General features: G+C 35.3%; 1 protein-coding gene and 1 pseudogene across 13 annotated transcripts in view; one reads left to right on the plus strand and one right to left on the minus strand.

Annotated features, from left to right (window-relative positions):
* RYR2 (ryanodine receptor 2) overlaps window positions 1-19474 on the minus strand; it is a 766826-nt gene that overhangs the window by 196344 nt on the left and 551008 nt on the right. For all 13 annotated transcript variants that reach the window (XM_074222945.1, XM_074222939.1, XM_074222937.1 and 10 more), the window contains 4 exons: window positions 14428-14517; window positions 13655-13792; window positions 12710-12787; window positions 3776-3851 (listed from right to left, as the gene is read on the minus strand). In XM_074222945.1, the coding sequence (XP_074079046.1) occupies window positions 3776-3851; window positions 12710-12787; window positions 13655-13792; window positions 14428-14517 (382 nt within the window). The remainder of the gene's footprint in view (window positions 1-3775; window positions 3852-12709; window positions 12788-13654; window positions 13793-14427; window positions 14518-19474) is intronic.
* Window positions 6912-7568, plus strand: LOC141511201 (small vasohibin-binding protein pseudogene; annotated as a pseudogene).

The raw sequence follows: 19474 nt of genomic DNA on the forward strand, positions 1-19474 counted from the left end.
TATCATCTAATAAATTTTTGAAAATTTTTAAAAAAAAGTTTCCATTAGATCTTTCACCCTTACACTTTCTAAAGCATGACAACATGCTTGAGCTAAGGTCTAAAAGGTGTTCTAATAGTGAAAACAGACATCATAAGAAAATTCCTGAAATAACTCATTGAAAATTGAACATTTCATTTCATTATTCTTGGTGCATATCTAGACTTATAAAAAATAATACTGTACAGTCTCTGATTTGGCTGCCAATTCTTAGGATGACAATTTTTTTTTCCAATCTAAAACAGAGAAAGGAAAAATATGGTATACTGCCTGTTGAAGGAGTTCAGTGTTTGATTAATAATAAATTAATAATAAAATCTGTGGAAATGGAGTTGCTGTAATGAATCTGCCTGATGATTAGATGATAGTATTATGTCACAATTGAAGAAAAAATATTTTGCAATATATCAAACATCGAAAATGCTAATGAACATCAACTATATTATAAACAGACATACAGAATAGACTGTGGAGTCCCACAGTGCTAGCATCAATAAATAATAAATTTTCCATGAAATACCAAGAAAGATTCCTTATACATCACTATTTATAATGAGGACATGGTTTGACTTACAGCAAAATCAAATTCAGAGTGAAATAAAGTGCTTTAGGAATTTTATGGAAAATATATTTTTAGTATTGAATATTTTTTCTAAAATTTATTATAATTAACAGTTATGTTGTTGTTTTTTGACTTCTAAGAAGACCAGGACAAAATATTCAATCAATTTATATCCTACACAATTATCTTTATTTGTCAACTTAATTTACAACACTGAAGAGAGTTAAAAAATATCCTAATAGATAAATCTGAAAACAATAGAAACAGAATAAAGGACCCTAGTAAAGAATTTGTAGTAGAGGGAAAGAAAATAATCATTGTTTTAACTGAAAGATATTCTCATTTCTCTAGATATAGTTCAAATAATATATGGATAGACAAGTCATATATAACATTATTTTCTATTAATATTATTCCTACAAATAGGGTTGACATCTGGCAAGAACTGGAATCTCATTCAAATTTTATCCCAGGGACAGGAGACATTATTATTGTTGCAAAAGATGCTTTCAAGTTCTAAGTCTGTGATCCAATGCTATGATATATGTGCTAATGTAATTATTTTAATTGTTGTTTGATTTATTTATCTATGAAGAGCAAGGCTGATATATTTGGGTTCTGCTATGACACTAAATAAGCATTGAAAAATCAATAATGCACTGTTAAGCTATATTCAGTTCTGCTGTGGTAATACTATATAGACATTACCTTTCTCAACTAAAATTCCACCTTCTACAGAAAGCTTTCCCCAAGTCCTCTTATTCCAATGTCTTCCTTCTGTTGATTACTTCCTATTTATTCTATCAATAGCTTACTTTGAATATATCTGCTTGCATGCTGTCTCCCCCCATTAAATATTAGCACTGTAAAAGCTTTTGCTTCTTTTCGTATCCATAGCACATTATGTAGCACATAATAGGTACTTAGTAAATTTTTATTAACAGAGTCAAAAAATTTAATTATCTTTGCAATATCCACAAATAGTTGAAGGCTTTGTGACTTTGTTGATGTGAACATTCCTTCTTCTCCTGTAGCACTTATACTCCTATGAATTATGAAAAGGTTTCTTAAAGTTTCTATAGTCTAAAATAAGGTTACACGTCCAATGATCAAAGTAGCAAAAGGTTTCTTTGAACTCAGCTAGGATGGTTCTAGGACAAGCAGCATCAAGTACGTTATCAGATATATACTGAAACGTTCCCAGATTCTTGTTCCCAGAGTCTATCAGTTCTTATACTTCCCTGGCACAAAATTAAAGAATCCAAGTTCACCAGTGCATTATAATGAAACATCATAGCAAGATTGTAGCAGCAAAAATGAACAATATTTCTCAAAAATTACTACGTTGAGAATCACCTTTATATGCAAATTAGTTTGGAGTTTTTCTTCTCTTTTCGTTTGTTTTCTAGAATCTATAGATAATATCAATCTTGAAAGGTTTCTATGATACCATGTATGATCTATTTATTCTTCAATATACTCACACATACTTGTACATACTACAGACCCACAAATACACCAAATTGTATATTAAAACAACACACTTCAAAAGTCAATAAACCCTTAAAAAGACTGACAGATCTTTAGATCTGCTATTTCTTCTTGGTTCACACTGATCTTATGCCCTTCCACCTGAAATGGTCATTCAGTTTTTCCTATCCATCTATAAATATGATCCCTGATTATCTAGACTTGAATCAGCAAAGTTCTTGTTACAGGTAATGGATATATACATTAGATCAATCAACATATTTTAAAAGAAAGGGAAGAAAGGAGACAGTAAAGAATGGAACAGGTAGGAAAGGAAAAGAATGAGTAAGGGAAAGTATGCCCTGGCCAAGGGTAGTAGGATAAGATAGTGACAAATGGAATAACAATATTAATGATCTGTGAGCCTTGGGGAAAAGCTGAGGAAGGAAGGTCCAAGCTGAATGGGTAAATTGGAGGGTAAGCCAGGCAGATAGGACATTCCAGGTATAGGGCCCTCCAAATCTAGCAGTTTAATGAATAAGTATCCAGTTGCTTAAGGTATGTCAGTCAAGCTTCCAAAAAATTCATTCACATAAAAGTCCTTGAGACTAGAAAAAAAGTTTTCTAGTGAAAGAAGTGATTATTTTTCTAATGCATTAACAACCAATTACTTAAGATTAAGGTTCTTTCCTTTTAATTTTCTCCTTCAGGGACCAGTTCCTGAAGGTCCATCATCAGATCTCTGAAGGACAAGGATGATAGAGGAGTTTGGTCTAATCCTCAGAGTACCTACCTAGAGATCTTGGGTGGGTCCCACCTAAGGAGGAGAATTACTTTTGTTCAGAATGTAAATGGGATCTAATGTTGGCAAATTCCAGCCCTAAAATATTAAGTCTAAGCCTTTGCAAGTCCTTCCCCCTTCTCCTTTTGAATTTAAGCATAACCCAGCCTGATCTAGGTAGAGATGGATTCCTTTACTCAGATTGCTGGAGGAGGTTGAGTCTCATGACTAAGTCACATTCTCAGAAGGCGGAGCTCCAGACTTTTAGTCCATATCCTCATTAATATGTCTATCATTTCATTAATTGTTCTATAATCAAGGTTGATATTTACCTCTCAGGGGCACCTCCATTCCCAAAAGTATTTAAGCATTTAGTGATCTCCATGGTTTTGTCTTTGACTACTGAAACTACTAACCATAAATTTATTGATGGCCTAATTAATAAAATGATTATCTTTTACCCAGAAACTCTGTCTCTTGGCTCTTCATTCCTCTAACAATTGTTGAATCTATAAGCTGAATCTGACTTTTTGTGACTCCATGGACCATAACAATACTATTGTTGGCAAAGGTACTGGAATGGTTTGTCATTTCCTTCTCCATTGGATTAGGCAGAGTTTAAGTGACATGACCAGGATCTTCTAGCCAGTGTCTGAGGCACTATTTGAACTCAAGTCTTACCAACTCCAAGCCCAGAGCTCTATCCACTAAGCAACTGAGCTGCCTCTTTCTAACAGTAGCTGGACACAAAATTCCTCTCATCTTTCAGATATATATGAGGAGATTATGAACCATTAGTCTTGAACTGTAATTATCAAAAGCCATATAATGACCTAGGGTTCCTTTATTGACTTCTTGTACTATTCAAGACATTAATTTTCCTTTGGGGAGGAAAAAGTTACTTTTATCAAAAGAAATATTACCTTTAGCCTCCAGTTCCAGTTTCTTTTTCTTTGCCCATATGTTATGATAATTTTCAGCCATCATTTCTGCCATTGCCTTAAGGAAACAGAGTAAAAACTGATTTATTTATTACAGCATAGGTGGAAATTTATTTAAAAAATAAGGTAAAAAATATCCTATTAAAATTTTACTTAATTAGAGTAATTTTATAATTCTTAAAATTTCGCTTTTTTCAGTTAAGATTTTAGAACATTCATCAAGTAAGTAAACAAATTATATTAGGCACTTAATCTGTGCCACAGGCTGGAGATACAGAGACAAAAGAGAAATAAATATGTTGTTATAGTCTAAAGGAACTATATTAAATAAACATATAGTAAATACCGATCACATATAAAGCAAATAGAAGTCAATCCTGGAGGAAAAGATACTAACAGATAGTGACCACCTCAGGTAAAAAAGAAATGCTTGAGGTAATTCTTGAAGGAAACAAGGCATTCTAAGAGGTGGAGCAAAGCAGTAAAATCACAACAGAAGAAAAGAATAATGGGTAAGAAACATATAAAGAAAAAGATCAAGTTGTGATAAACCTAAAGGTCAAACAAAGGAGTTTATATTTGGCCCTGGAAGTAGTAGTTAGCCAATGATATTTATTATTGATAGATCTGCACTTTAGGAAAATCCCTTTAGTTGCTAAATGACTAGAGATTAGATTGGGAAGAGACTTGAATCAAGACTTTCCAGAGCCTGCACCAGAATTGTGGCTATAAGGACAGAATTTAGCAACTAATTGGATATAACAAATAAGAGGGAATTACGATTTAAAAATTCATTTTCAGATGGCTTCACTTCACTTTGGATGTTTTCATTGCTCTCCAGATTTCACTTTTGACTCTCTGAGTCTTTTCCCTACAATGACTCAAAACCTCTTAATTCTGAAAGCTCAATACACCCTGAACTTCACACAATGATATACCTACCCTCTATCCCTAAGGCCTCTCTCTCTAATTGGTTAGTGACTCCAAGAACCTCCATTTTAAGAGGAAAGCACTGACTGACTGCAGGCAAAAGAGACTAGGAAAGGATATATATATATATATGAAATCTGGCAGTCTTTAGGTAAAGAAATTTAGAAAGCCTGGCATGAATGATGATCCTGGCAATGGAAACTGAAAAGTGGCCAAATAATTAGGAGAACCAAGAGAAATCAGTTTCACAATAAACCAGAGAGGAGAGACTCACAATGTTAAAGGTAGCAGTAAGGTAAAAAAAAGACAAAGAAGAATGAAGATTGAGGAAAAGGATCATTAGATTAAGCAATTAAAAGATCATTGATAACTTTGAAGCTGGTACAATCAGTTGAGTGATGAAGCTTGGAAGAGACTGCAGAAGAATGGAAGAGAGTGAGAGAAATGAAGGCAACTAATGTAGATTGTTTTTAGGTTTTTTAAAATTTAACTGAAAAAGAAAGGAGAGATTAAAATGGTAGTTAGTAGAATTCATTGGGATAATAGGATCTAGGTAAGGGGTTTCTAAGACTAGAGAAGACCTGTATTTGTTCATAGTTGATAAAAAGAGATTATAGGTTTGAAAGATGGAAAGAATAAATGCAATCTGTGGGATATGATGGGAGGGGAAAGCATCACATTTACGGGTTAATGTTTGATTTAATAATTTTTGTTAGTGACTGGAGTAAAGGAAGAGATTGAGAGGTGAGAAGGGGAAAAGACTGGCCTAGATTTTTCAGAAATGTATGAACTAGATCCTCACCTGAAGAGTTAGATATGGAAAGGTGGAGGAAGGCATTGTGAGAAGCTTGAGAAAAATGAAAGTTTGGAATAGTTGTTGTGACTATTGGGATAAAGAACCAATTGGAGAGGGACGGAGCCAAGATGGCGACATGAAGGGATCGAGTCTTAGGAGCTCTCTGATAAAACTCCTAAGCTAAGGACTCTAACTAAACTTTCGAGAGACAGAACCCACAAAGGGACCCAGTGAGGCAGTTCTCCTACTCAAGGTAACCTGGAAAAGAGCAGAAAGGCTCTGCTCCCCAGGGTCAGAGGGGCGGCCGCCAGAGGGGTGGCCTGACAGAGTGAAAGAACTTCAGCCTCCCGGAGGCAGCCCCAGGGCACTGGGAGCCACGGCTCACAGCAGTGGGGGAGTCTCCTGAGCTGCACCCCGAGGAGCACCAGGCACAAAGTGGGAAAATGGTAGGGGGGGACCTCTGCCAGAGCAAGCATGTGGAGCCCAGCCCTCAGGGCACACAGCCAGCAGCTTGGTCTTTCCCCAGCCCTGATCCAGGAAACAGAAGGCAGGCGGAGTGGGTAAGCAGGAACCCCCAGGGCATGAGCCCTTTGAGCTGAGGGAAGGGAGTGAAGAGAGAGAGACTGCAGAGCTCTGTCCTATGCCTCTGGAACAGGACTCTGGGGCTCTGACCACATTCAGATCCTGATCGCAGTCTAGGCCCCCCCCCCCCCAATAGAACAGCAGTGGCCTCCACCACCTCGGCCCAGTGGCAGAAGAAGGTACTTATGGTCATTCACAGACCAGGAGGAAGGACAGTGCCTCACATGCTGAGACCCTTGTGGGAGTGCCCCAAAAGCTCAGGAAGCACCCCAAAACCAGGCCCAGGCTGGGAAAATGAGCAAGCAGAGAAACAAAAGGAAGACTATTGAGAAATATTTTTCAAATGAGCCCAAGAAGGATCAAAATACTCAGTCTGAAGATGAGGAAGCACAAGATCCTGCATCTAAAGACTCCAAGAAAAAACAGAAATTGGGCTCAGATTATAACAGAGCTCAAAAAAGACTTTGAAAATCAAATGAGGGAGTTGGAAGAAAAACTGGGAAAAGAAAGGAGAGAGATGCAGGAAAAACATGAAAATGAAGTCAAGGAAATCCAAAAAAATGCTGAAGAAAATAGCATGCTAAAAACCAGCTTAGGTCAAATGGATAAAACAGTTCAAAAAGTTATAGAGGAGCATGCACCCCTCCCTTGCCCGCACCGCCCTGCGCCCGCTCTGGGGCCGCCCCCCCCATGGGCCCCCTGTTTCTTTCTTCTCCAGCCAGGGGAAGAATCAAATTCCGAAGTCACGAGTGGACCGCCTGCCCCTCCCCTTCCAAGACTTTTGGCCCGGGGAGGGAGAGAAGGTGAGGCATGGAGCCTTTGGGTTTGAAAGAGAAGTCCAAGGTGAAGGAGCCGGTGAACCTGGTGGAGAAAGCCAGGCAGAGGTTGGCTCAGCAGGAACTGAAGCAGAGACAAAGGGCCGAGATTTATGCTCTCAACAGAGTAATGACAGAGCTGGAGCAACAGCAGTTTGATGAGTTCTGTAAGCAGATGCAGACTCCAAGAGAATGAACTCTCCCCAACGTTGAGACCAGGTGGGGCCCCTGAGACTTGGGTCAAGATCTTTGTAACCAGTTCTTGTTGAGGTGGCTCATTTTGGGCCATACAGATGCAGAGACAAAGATTTATGTACTTCCTAAAGTTGGATAAATCTGAATTTGCTACTCTCTGTGACTGCCTCTTCACCCATACCTCTCTTCTTCAGCATCATCTTTCTAAAGACCCTTTTTTTTCTGGATTTATTTTTTCCCCCAGTTTCAGTTGCTTGAGCTGGGGGGGGGGGGGGTGAAGTTTGGGAAGAAAGGGAAAGAAAACCAGTGTTTCTAGTGAGACATTCTCATTTCTCCAAGAAAACAAACAACAAATTCAAGGTCCGCTTGACCAAGCTTTAGCTTGACTATCCAAGTATTAGAGGTTGGAGTTTTGGTGGTTAAAAAAAAAGTAGAGATGAGCAAAAAAACCTATATTACTCTCCCAGAGACCTTTGTGGATGGAACTTCCATCCGGCTTCATGACCCATCTATCCATTGCACTGTTGTTGCTCCTCAACTGCAGCTGCTTCTAGCTATTAGGTTTTGGGGGTGATGAGAAGACAAATGCTGCTGAATGGTTGTCAACATATGTATGGGTCAGTGGTCCAGATTTGTGGGAATCCCATAATTCTGACTGGAAACCTCAATTCCATTGTCCTCACAAATGGACACAGGACATATTGATCACAAAAGGAGGGTCGGTTTTAGGTATTATTCTCTTTTCCTTGGGAGTAACAGTAACAGCCCTAGAAATTAAGCAGTGAGAAGGGCTATTCTGAAAATCTCACCTCTCATGATTCCTTTTGGAACAATGGTGTTTCTTTACATTCTTATACCACAGTTTGTTCAACCTTCCCCAGTTGATGGGCTTCCCTTCAATTTCCAGTTCTTTGTTACTATTAAAAAAGAGCTGCTATAAAAAAAAGTTATTGAGGAGAAGAATGCTTTAAAAAGCAAAATTGGCCAGATAGAAAAAGAGATAAGAAAACTCTCTGAGGAGAACAAATCCTTCAGACAAAGAATAGAATTCAGGGAGATTGATGAATTTACCAGAAATCAGGAATTAATACTTCAAAACCAAAAAAATGAAAAATTAGAAGAAAATGTGAAATATCTCATTGAAAAAACAACTGATATGGAAGCCAGACTTAGGAAAGATAATTTAAAAATTATTGGAATACCTGAAAGTCATGATCAGGAAAAGAGCCTTGACATCATTTTCAAAGAATTACTACAGGAAAATTGCCCTGATATTCTAGAAGCAGGGGGCAAAATAGAAATGGAGAGAATCCACCGATCCCCCCAAGAAAGAGATCCCAAAAAACCAACCCCTAGGAATATTATAGCCAAGTTCCAGAACTCCCAAGTCAAAGAGAAAATATTACAAGCAATCAGAAGGACACAGTTCAAATATCGTGGAGCTGCAGTCAAGATCACACAGGATTTAGCAGCAACTACATTGGAAGCTCGTAGGGCTTGGAATACAATATACCGGAAGGCAAAAGAGCTTAGAATGCAGCCAAGAATGAACTACCCAGCAAGGCTGAATGTCCTCTTCCAGGGAAAAAGATGGACTTTCAATGAACCAGGGGAATTTCAAATGTTCCTTTTGGAATGGCCAGAGCTGAACAGAAGGTTTGATCTTCAGATACAGGACTCAGGTGAAGCATGGAGATTGGAGGAGAGGGGGGAAATATGAGGGACTTAATGAGGATGAACTACATGTATAGAAAAATGATACTGATAATATTCATATGAACCTTCTCAGTTAATAGAGAAGGTAGAGGGAACTTTTATAGTTGAAGCACAGGAAAAAGCTGAATTTGAAGATAAAATATGGTGTAAAAATGGAGTCAATAGAAAAAAAGGGAAATGGAATGGGAGAAAGAAAAAGGAGAGGGGGAATAGTCCAAGATATTTCACATAATAAGATTTTTTTTATTACAATGAGCTATTGCAATGATATGGAAGGGGGGAGGCAAGGGGGAATGAGGGAACCTTTGCTCTCATCAGAGATGGCTAGGAGAGGAAACAGCAAATATACTCAATGGGGTATAGACATCTGGAGTAAGAAGGAGGGGGGGAGCAGGGGATGGGGTGGGGATGTGAATAAAGGAGGAGAGGATGGACCATGGGGGGAGAGTGGTCAGATGTAACACATTTTTCTTCTTTATTTCTTGCAAGGGGCGGGGATTGGAAGGCCTGCCCAGGACCATAGGGCCAGGTGGATTCTGGGCCTAAGGGGTGGTATGGGGGCTCAGGGCTTCTTGGCCGCAGGACCAGGGATCTGTCTGCTGTGCCACTCAGTGACCCTACAGCAGAGTCAGAGTGAAAGGAGAGAGAAAATAGAGTACATGGTAGTGGAGAAATAAGAAAGGAGAGAGTTGCAATCAGCAATGGCAACATTGGAAAAATATGGAAGTAACTTTTGTGATGGACTTAACATAAAGAATGTGACCCACCTGTGACAGAGTTGTTGGTGTTGGAACAAAGACTCAAGCACATTTTTTGTTATTATTATTTGCGGGAGGGTGCAGAGCAAGTGGGGCTGGGTGGCCTGCCTGGGGTCACATAGCAGGGTGATCTTTGGGTGTCTGGGGCCAGATTTGGACCCAGGTGCTCCTGGCTCAAGGGCCAATGCTCTTGTCTGCCACCCAGCCACCCCTACTATTATTACTATTTTATTTTATTTTGGGTCTTGTTTTTCCTTCTTTTTGTTTTTGCAGGGCAGTGGGGATCGGGTGGCTTGCATGTCACACGGCTGGGTGATTGTTGGGTGTAGGAGGCTGGATATGGACTTGGGTGCTTGTAGCTCCAGGGCTGGTGCTTCATCCATTGTGCCACCTGGCCATACCTACAATTATTACTATTATTTTTTTAATTTTAATTTTTTTCTCTCCCCTTTACTTTTTTCGTCCAAGCAAGTCTATCTATATTCATGGGGGGAAGGGGTATTTTGTTTACTTGTAAACAAGAATATTTTATTAATGTAAAAAAATTTTGTACAAAATGAAAGTAAAAAATAAATTTTAAAAAAAAGAACCAATTGGAAAAGACTAAAATGATTGCTGTGCTTTAATTAGGACTCAGTTCAGATGAGATAACGTAAATTTGTATTGGTTTAGCCAGCATGGTTGCATGATTTCTTCAGCTCATGAATAGAAATAAAGGAGGCATATGGTGGGGGTAATACAAAGTTAAGTTTTGACAAGTTTTAAATAGTTATAAGGCAGCAGAATAAGGAATTCGACAGCAGAGAATAGTGTAGAGTTGAACTGCTTCACTAAGGAGCAAAAATTGAGAAAAAAGGAAAGAACAGGAATGCAGGCATGTTGAACTGCGAAAGTACTCAAGTGTAGAGAAAATGAAGGTGAAATATTAGACATTTTAAAGCAATTTTAGGTCTTTCAGAGTTTTTTTAGCACAAATAACATGTAAAGAAAATTAGCTAATGTATGTTTGTATTTGTGTATACACACATGCCTATATCCATCCATCTACCTATCTATCTATCTATCTTCACAAGGGTATTGCCTAACAACATTATTTTCCCTCATTATAATACAATTTAGTTGTTGAAAAATCTAAAGAAAGTATTTAATTGTTGAAAAACTATATTCTATTAAAATTGAGGGGATGTCCATTAATTGGGGAATGGTTGAACAAGTTATGATATATGAATGCTATGGAATACCAATGTCCTGTAAGAAACCATAAATGTCAGACTCTAGAGAAGCATGGAATGAATTACAGGATCTGATGCTGAGGGAAGGGAACAGAATCAAGGGAACATTGTACACATTAACAGCATTGTGAGTTGATCAACCTTGATGGAAACTGTTCCTCTCAGCAGTTCAGAGAGTTAGGACAATCCTATTAGACTGGCTATGGACAATGCTATCTTCATTCAGAGGAAGAAAAACAAAACAAAACGAAATAAAACAAAAAAACCTTCAGAATCTGATGAACACCACATTCACTTTTTTAAAATTTTCTTTTATGTATTACTTTCCTATCTCATGGTTTCTCATTTTTTTTCCTTAAACCTAATTCCTCATACCAAATATGACTAATCTGTAAACAGCTTAACATAAATGTGTATGTACAATATACACCTGACTGCTTGTTGCTGAGGGGAAAGGAGTGGGAAGGGAGGGTGGAAAGAAATTATTTAAGTTAAAAATATGCATATACATATAGATGAATGTTGAAAAACTTGCATAACATGTATATGGAAACATAAAATATCAATTAAAAAACCCTATATTTTAAATGGATATTCGTCTAAATGGTCAAAAAATTTCTAGAAAAGGTAAAATGACATTTCTTTACTAAAATTATGGCAATCACCTATGAAATTTATGACCACAAAAATATTCCATATTAAAAACATTTTAAAATCTTTTAAAATTTATTTTTAATTCTAACCTCTTTGCCTCCTTCCATCCCTGCCCTGCCCATTTATAGAAGGCAAGAAATGATACCCATCATACAAATGAAATCATGAAAAATATTTTTTTCATATTATACGTGTCCTGAAAAAATAAGAAAAATTTTAAAGTACAAAAAAAAATTTAAATCTGTGCTCTAAGTCTATGAGCTCTCTATCTGAAGGTAGAATTTTTTCTCATGAGTCATTTGGAATTATGGTTGATCAATATATCAGGCATGCACAGCTGATTGTAATATTGGGGGTATTGTGGGAATCACTCTCCTGATTGCACTTATTTCTCTTTGCATCACTTTATAGAAATCTTCCCAAGATTTCCTCAAACTATTCCCTTTATCATTTCATATGGCACAATAAGATTCTATCAAATTCATATATTACAACTATATCAACCATTCCCCAATTGATGGGTATCCCTTTCTTTGTCACCACAAAAAATATTTTTATACATATATGTCTTCCACTTTCTTATCTCTTTGAAATGTAATGGTATTTCCAGGTCAACGGTTATGCAAGTTTTATACCCTTTTGGTCATAGTCTCAAATTGTTTTACAGCATGAGTGAAGTAGTTCACAACTCCACTAACAATTCCTTACTGTACCTATTTTTTCATATTCCCTCCAGTGATCCTGTTTCTGTCATCTCAGTTAATTTGAATAATATGAGTTAGTATCTCAAAACAGTTTTAATTTGCATTTTTCTAATCATTATTAATTTAAAGTGTCATTGATAACTTTGATTTCATCCTCTAAAAATGCCCGTCTATATCTTTTGACTGTTTATCAATTAGGAAATGGTTCTTATTTTTTATAAACTTGGTTCAATTCCCTATATATTTGAGAGTTGAGATCTTTATCAGATAACATTGCTATAAAATTTTCCCCCTTTGCCCCCACAATTTCCTGCTTTTCTTCTAACTTTAGTTTCATTGATTTTGTGCAAAAACTTTTTAACTTGATGAAATCAAAATAATTCATTTTATCTTCTGTGAATCCATCTCTTGTTTGGTCACTAACTTTTTCTCTATTCATACATCTGACAGGTAATTTATTAAAACATTTATAAGATAACTTTTAGCAATATGTACAATTATAAATATATTTTTTGGAAAAATACAAAGACTTACATGAAGATCTCTTGAAAGGGTAACATTGCTCATGTCAATAGCTCGGGGACTATAACCATGGGCAGTATCAATAGAAACCTAAGAGATAGATGTACAAAAGAAACAGTAGACTGTTACAAAGACCACATGAGAAGAGGTTTTTCTGAAACCCATTTAAAAAATGTAAAAGCAAATGAAAACTTGATAATTGAGAAATCTCTTATATCCAAGGATATAAATGAGAAATGTTAGCAAAACTGACTTGCTTAATCTATTTGATTCATTAATACTGAAGATTTTATAAGTTATAACTGGCTAACTAAATTAGTTCTAGGTGAAAGATAGAATTTAATGGGTCAAAATGAAATGTATATTCATGACCTAAGAGTTTTAAGAAAAGTACTAGCTACATTTGACAAAGGATTGACTCTAAAACATATCTGAAAATTGATCATCCAACCTTTCCTTAAAGACTTCCAGTAAAGGGGAATCCACTATTTCTGGAGGCAATCCCATTTACTTTTTGTCAGAGTTATTGTTGGAAATTTTTCCTAATAGAATCAGGCTTAATTTCACCCTTCAAAGTTCAAACAGAAGAAATCTAATCCCCTTTTTAATGTGATAATACTTCAAATTACTCTTACATGTTTTGTAAGTCTTTCTTTCTCCAGACTAAACTTCTAGGGAAAACACTATTTACATGGAAGTTTTTATTTTATTTTAGAGGTATTCTAAATTTCTTGGGCATGAGGAATATTGTATTTGGCTTTATGAATAATTTTTCTAAAACTCTAAGTTTCTTGAGGGTAGATGCCTTTTTATTTTTGTCTTCACATCTCTAGCATACATTTGGCATTAAATCCTTAATCACTGCTTTCTGATTGAATCAATGCATTGTAAATGATCAAATTAAAACTATAATTTTTTTTCTCTAAATAGTGTGAAGTGCTGAGTCATGGCATTCACCTGACTTGTCTGGGAGATGCGGCGTGTCCTAGTATAAAGAGCCATGCTGTCTCCCTCTCTGGTTCTTTCAATTCTCCATCCCCACGCAAGCATTGTTTTTAAAGACTCCTTGATTGGCCAACGATAAATTTCTTTTTCCTAAAGACAACAAATAAAGATGTCATATGCTGAAGCAGAAATATTGAACAATTTTGTTAATTTTGTTCTTAAACAAACACCTCCATTTTTTGTCATGTGACTGCTTCTCATATACAATGAGAAACAAAGTTTCTAGAATGTGAACAGCAGGAATCTGGTTTTGCAAATACAACTAAAAACAAATATATATATATATATATAAAATGATACAACTTTTAAAATTTCTTTAGCATCTCTGTTCATAGCTACATAAAACAAATAGCTATCAATCAGGAAATGAATGTGCAATTGCCATTATACCATCAAAATAAGAAGAGGTCAGCTTTCTTTGACTAAAAGCTATATTTTCTTTAGAGTTGCATTTGCTATTTTAATTTTCTAAAGAAATAAAAATATGGAAATTATTTTTAATTAATTTAAAAGCCCTTTTTTCTGGAATCATTCAACATCCTGAAGATAGACAATAGACAGAACTATCGATTGTCTGGGATAAAGAAAAGTTAAAATAAAAAAATATTTTCAATTAGGAAAAACATGCCTATATAGAAGGCTGAGCTTAGCAGCAATATGTGTGAATACAGGCCTAAAACAACAACAATCATGAGGATATCTCCTTGAATAACAAGAATTCTCACCTTTTCAGATAAAAGTTTATATGGCTTCATTAATGGCTGAACTTTAGAAGAGTCTGAATATATTTCACCATAAATCCATCCATTTGCCAACTGAAAAAGAATAAATAACAAAATCTCAAAGTTGGAAAGGAACCTCAAGACACAATACAACCTATACTTGAGGAATTCCTTCATCCAGTCACTTCTTAAAAGATCTCCAGAAACAGTGAACCTACTAATACCTTTGAAAATATTCTTCCTTTGAAGGAATTCTATTGATAGGAATAATTTCCTTATTTTTTGGAAATTGTTTTCATTTTAAATTATTTATTGTCATCCATATGCTCATGTATATGTCCAAGTTACAAAATTTCCCTCCACCCTCCCTTCCCACCCCTCTCCCCTAAAGAGGAACAGTCAGATTAGTATTTTACATCCATATTTCAGATAAATACATTTACAAATTAGTAATTTTTGGCATGAGGAATTAGCATTAAGGGAAAAACATACATAAAAGATAATTTTTATAAATTGTTCATCAGATTCAGAAGGGTTGCTTTTGGTTTTTTCCTGTGTGTTTTGTTTTGGTTTGGTTTTCTTCCTCTGGATGGGAATAATATAGTCCATAACCAGTAAAATACAGTTTCCCTAGCTCTCTGGACTGCCCAGAGGAGCTGATTCCATCAAGGTTGTTCATCTCACAATGTTGTTCTTGACATGTACATTGTTCTGTTGGTTTTACTCCCTTTGCTCAGCATCAGATCCCATCAATTATTCCATGCTTCTCTAAGAGTTTGACTATTTATGGTTTCTTATAGAACAATAGTATAGCATCATAATTTGTTTAGCCATTCCCCAATTGAGGGGTATTCTCTCAATTTCCAATTCTTTGCCACTACAAAAAGAGCTGCTATGAATATTTTGGAACATGTAGAACTTTTCCCATATTTTAATAATTTCTTCTGGATATAGACCTAGAACTGGAATTTCTGGGTCAAAGGGTATGAACAGTTTTATCACTCTCTGGGCATAGGTCCATACTGTTCTCCAGAAAGGTTGGATCTGTTCATAACTCCACCAGAAATGCATCAATGTCCCAGTCCTCCCACAACCTCTCCAACACTGATCATTTTCCCTTTTTTCTCATCTTGGCTAATCTAATAGGTGTAAAATGATACCTCATTGTTGTTTTAATATGCATTTCTCTAATCAATAATGATTAGGAGCATTTTTCATATGATATAGCTATAATTTATTCATTCAAAAACTGTCTATTCATATCCTTTGTTCATTGATCAGTTGGGGAATGACTTGTGATCTTATAAATTTGATGCAATTCTCTATATATTTTAGAAATGAAATCTTTATCAGAACTCCTGGTTGTGAAGATTGTTTCCCAGTTTTCTGCTTTCCTTCTAATTATGGCAGCATTGATTTAATTAGTGCAAATCTTTTTTAAGTTAATATAGTCAAAATCATTAATTTTGCAGTTCATAAAATGCTCTAATTCTTGTTTGGTCATAAATTTATTCCTTTTCTATAGATCAGATAGATAGAGCAGTTTTTTGTCTATTAAATTATCTATGGTATCGCAATTTATATCTAAATCCTGTTCCCATTTTGACCTTATTTTGGTATAGGGTATGAGAAGTGGATCTACACTTAGTTTTGGCCATACTATTTTCCAGTTTTCCCAATAATTTTTGCCAAATAGTGAGTTCTTATCCCAAAAGTTGATGTCTTTGGGTTTGTCAAATAATAGATTATTGTAGTCATTTACTGTGGTTTCTTTTGAACTTATTCTAATCCACTGGTCCATTACTCTATTTCTCAATCAGTTCCAGACAGTTTGATGACTGCTACTTTATAGTAGAGTTTTAGATCTGGTAGAGCTAGGCTACCTTCCTTTTCATTTTTTTTTCCCATCAGTTCCCTTGCTACTCTGAATTTTGTTTCTATTTTTCTAGCTTGGTAAAGTAGTTATTTGATGGTTTGATTGGTATGATACTGAATGAGAAATTTAATTTGGGTAGAATTGTCATTTTTATTATATTAGCTCAAGCATTTGATGCTTTTCCAGTTATTTAGATCTGACTTTATTTGGGTGACAAGAGCTTTATAATTGTGTTCATACAATTTCTGGGTTCTGATTGAGAATTAGATTCCCAAGTATTTAATGTTGTCTACAGGTATTTTAAATGGAATTTCTCTATCACTTGTTCTTGGGCTTTGTTGTTCATATATAGAAATGATGATTTATGTAGGTTTATTTTATATCCTGCTACTTTGCTGTATTTTCTAATTGTTTTAAGGAGTTTTTTTTTTATTTTCTCAGGTTCTTTAGGTATACCATCCTATCATCTGTAGAGTGAAAATTTTACTTCCTCATTGCTAATTCTGATTCCTTAAATTTCTTTTTCTTCTCTTATTGCTACTGCTAGCCTTTCTAATACTATATTGAATAGAAATGGTGATAATGGTCATCCTTGTTTCACCCCCTTATTTTATTGTAAATGCTCTGAGTTTATTCCCATTACATATAATATTTGTTGATGATTTTAGATAGATATTATTATTTTAAGGAAAACTCTATTTATTCCTAAACTTTCTAGTGTTTTCAGTAGAAATAGATGTATTTTATCAAAAGCTTTTTCAGTGTCTGTTGAGATAAGTATATGATTTCAGTTGGTTTTGCTATTAATATGTATAATTATGTTGAATCTTTTCCTAATGTTGAACCATCTCTGTCTGCCTGATCATGGTATATAATTCTGGTAATAACTTGCTGTAGTCTCATTACCAAGCTTTTATTTAAGATTTTTGCATCAATATTCATTAGGGAGATTGGTCTATAATTTTCTTTGTCTGTTATGGTTGTTCCTGGTTTAAACAGTAACACCATGTAGTACTCAAAGGAGTCTGGCAGGACTCCTTCCTCTACTATTTTTTAAAATACTTCATGTAGAATAGGATTTAATTTTTCCTTAAATGTTGAATTCTTGTAAATCTTCTAAATCTATATGGACCTTGAGACTTTTTCTTAGGGAGTTTATTGATGGTTTCTTCAGTTTCTTTTTCTGAAATACGGTTATATATAAGTAATTTATTTCCTCTTCTGTTAATCTGGGCAGTTTATATTTTTGTAAGTATTCATCCATTTCACTCAAGTTATCCAATTTATTGGCATTCATTTCAGGAAAGTAGCCCCAAATTATCTCTTTAATTTCCTCCTCACTGGTGGTTAGTTCACCCTTTACTTTTTTGTTATTGGTAATTTGGTTACCTTCTTTTTTTAAATCAGATTAATCAAAGGTTTGTCTATTTTGTTAACTTTTTCATAAAACCAATTCAGTTTTATTTATGTGATCAATGGTTTTCTTGCTTTCAATTTTATTAATCTCTCCCTTGATTTTCAGAATTTCTAATTTGGTATTTAATTGGGGGTGTTTAATTTGTTCTTTTTCTAGCTTTTTCAGTTGTATACCCAATTGATTGAACTCTTTCTCTATTCATATAGGCATTTAGAGATATAAAATTTCCTCTCAAAACTGCCTTGGCTGAATCCCATAAATTTTGGTATGATGTTTCCTTATTATTATTTTCTTGGATATAATTATAGACTATCTCCATTAATAGCTGTTTGATCCAGCCATTATTTAAGATAAAGTTGTTTAATTTCCAATTAGTTCTTGGTTTATCTTTCCATGATTCTTTATTACATGTAATTTTTATTGCATCATTTTATTATACCATGTTCTTGTCTCATGGTCTGAGAAGTGTATATTTATTATTTCTGCCTTTCTGCCTTTGATTACAAGGCTTTTCTTCCCTAGTACATGGTCAATTTTGGTGAAGGTGCCATGTACTTCTGAGAAAAGGTATATTCTTTTCTAACCCCATTAAGTTTTCTCCAGAGGACTATCATATCTAAATTTTCTAAGATTTCATTCATCTTCTTAATGTCCTTCTTGTTTATTTTGTTGTTAGTTTTATCTAGTTCTGAGAGAAGGAGATTGAGGTCTCCCATTATTAAAGTTCTGCTAACTATGTCTCTTTATAATCCACCCAGCTTTTCCTCTAGGAATTTGGATACTATACCACTAGGTGTATAAAAGTTTAGTAATGATATAGCTTCATTATCAATAGTGTCTTTTTTTTAGGATTTTTTTTTGCAAGGCAAATGGGGCTAAGTGGCTTGCCCAAGGCCACACAGCTGGGTAATTATTAAGTATCTGAGACAGGATTTGAACCCAGGTAGTCCTGACTCCAAGGCTGGTGCTTTATCCACTATGTCACCTAGCCGCCCCTCAGTAGTGTCTTTTAAGAAAATATAGTTTCCTTCCTTATCCCTTTTAATGAGATTGATTTTTGCTTTTACTTTGTCTGAGATTAGGATCACTCTCCCAGATTTTTTTACTTCAGATGAAGCATAATATATTTTGCTTCATCCTTTTACCTTTATTCTGTGTATATTTCAAATGGGTTTCTTGTAAACAACATACTGGAGGATTCTGATTTTTAATCCATTCTGCTATCTGCTTCTGTTTTATGGGACAGTTCATCCCATTCACATTTACAGTTAAGAATACTAATTCTGTATTTCCCTCTATGCTATCTTCCTCCATTTTATATTTTTCTTTTACCTTTTTTCTTATTCCTCCTCACTAAAATTTTACTACTTTTCCCCTTTGACTTTTCTTATAAACATTTTACTTTTGTGGTAGCTAGGTGATATAGTGGAGAGAGCACTGGCCCTGAAGTCAGGAGTACCTGAGTTCAAATGCAACCTCAGACACTTAATAATTGCATGGCTGTGTGACCTTGGGCAAGTCACTTAACTCTACTGCCTTAAATAAATAAAATTTAAAAAATTAACTTTCAATTTATTATCACTTTTAACCTTCTCTTCTCTTCCCTTTTATCAATCCCTTCTTCTCTTATCTTTCCCTTTCCCAACCCCCCCTTCCCTGTAGATTAAGTTAGATTTTTAAACCCAAGTGGGAATGTATCTTATTCCTTCATTGGGCTAAATTTGTTGAATAGAATTTACTCAGCATTCACACTCTCC

The sequence above is a fragment of the Macrotis lagotis genome, chromosome 2 (genome assembly GCF_037893015.1).
Source record: "Macrotis lagotis isolate mMagLag1 chromosome 2, bilby.v1.9.chrom.fasta, whole genome shotgun sequence".
In the NCBI taxonomy this organism is placed as follows: Eukaryota; Metazoa; Chordata; class Mammalia; order Peramelemorphia; family Peramelidae; genus Macrotis; species Macrotis lagotis.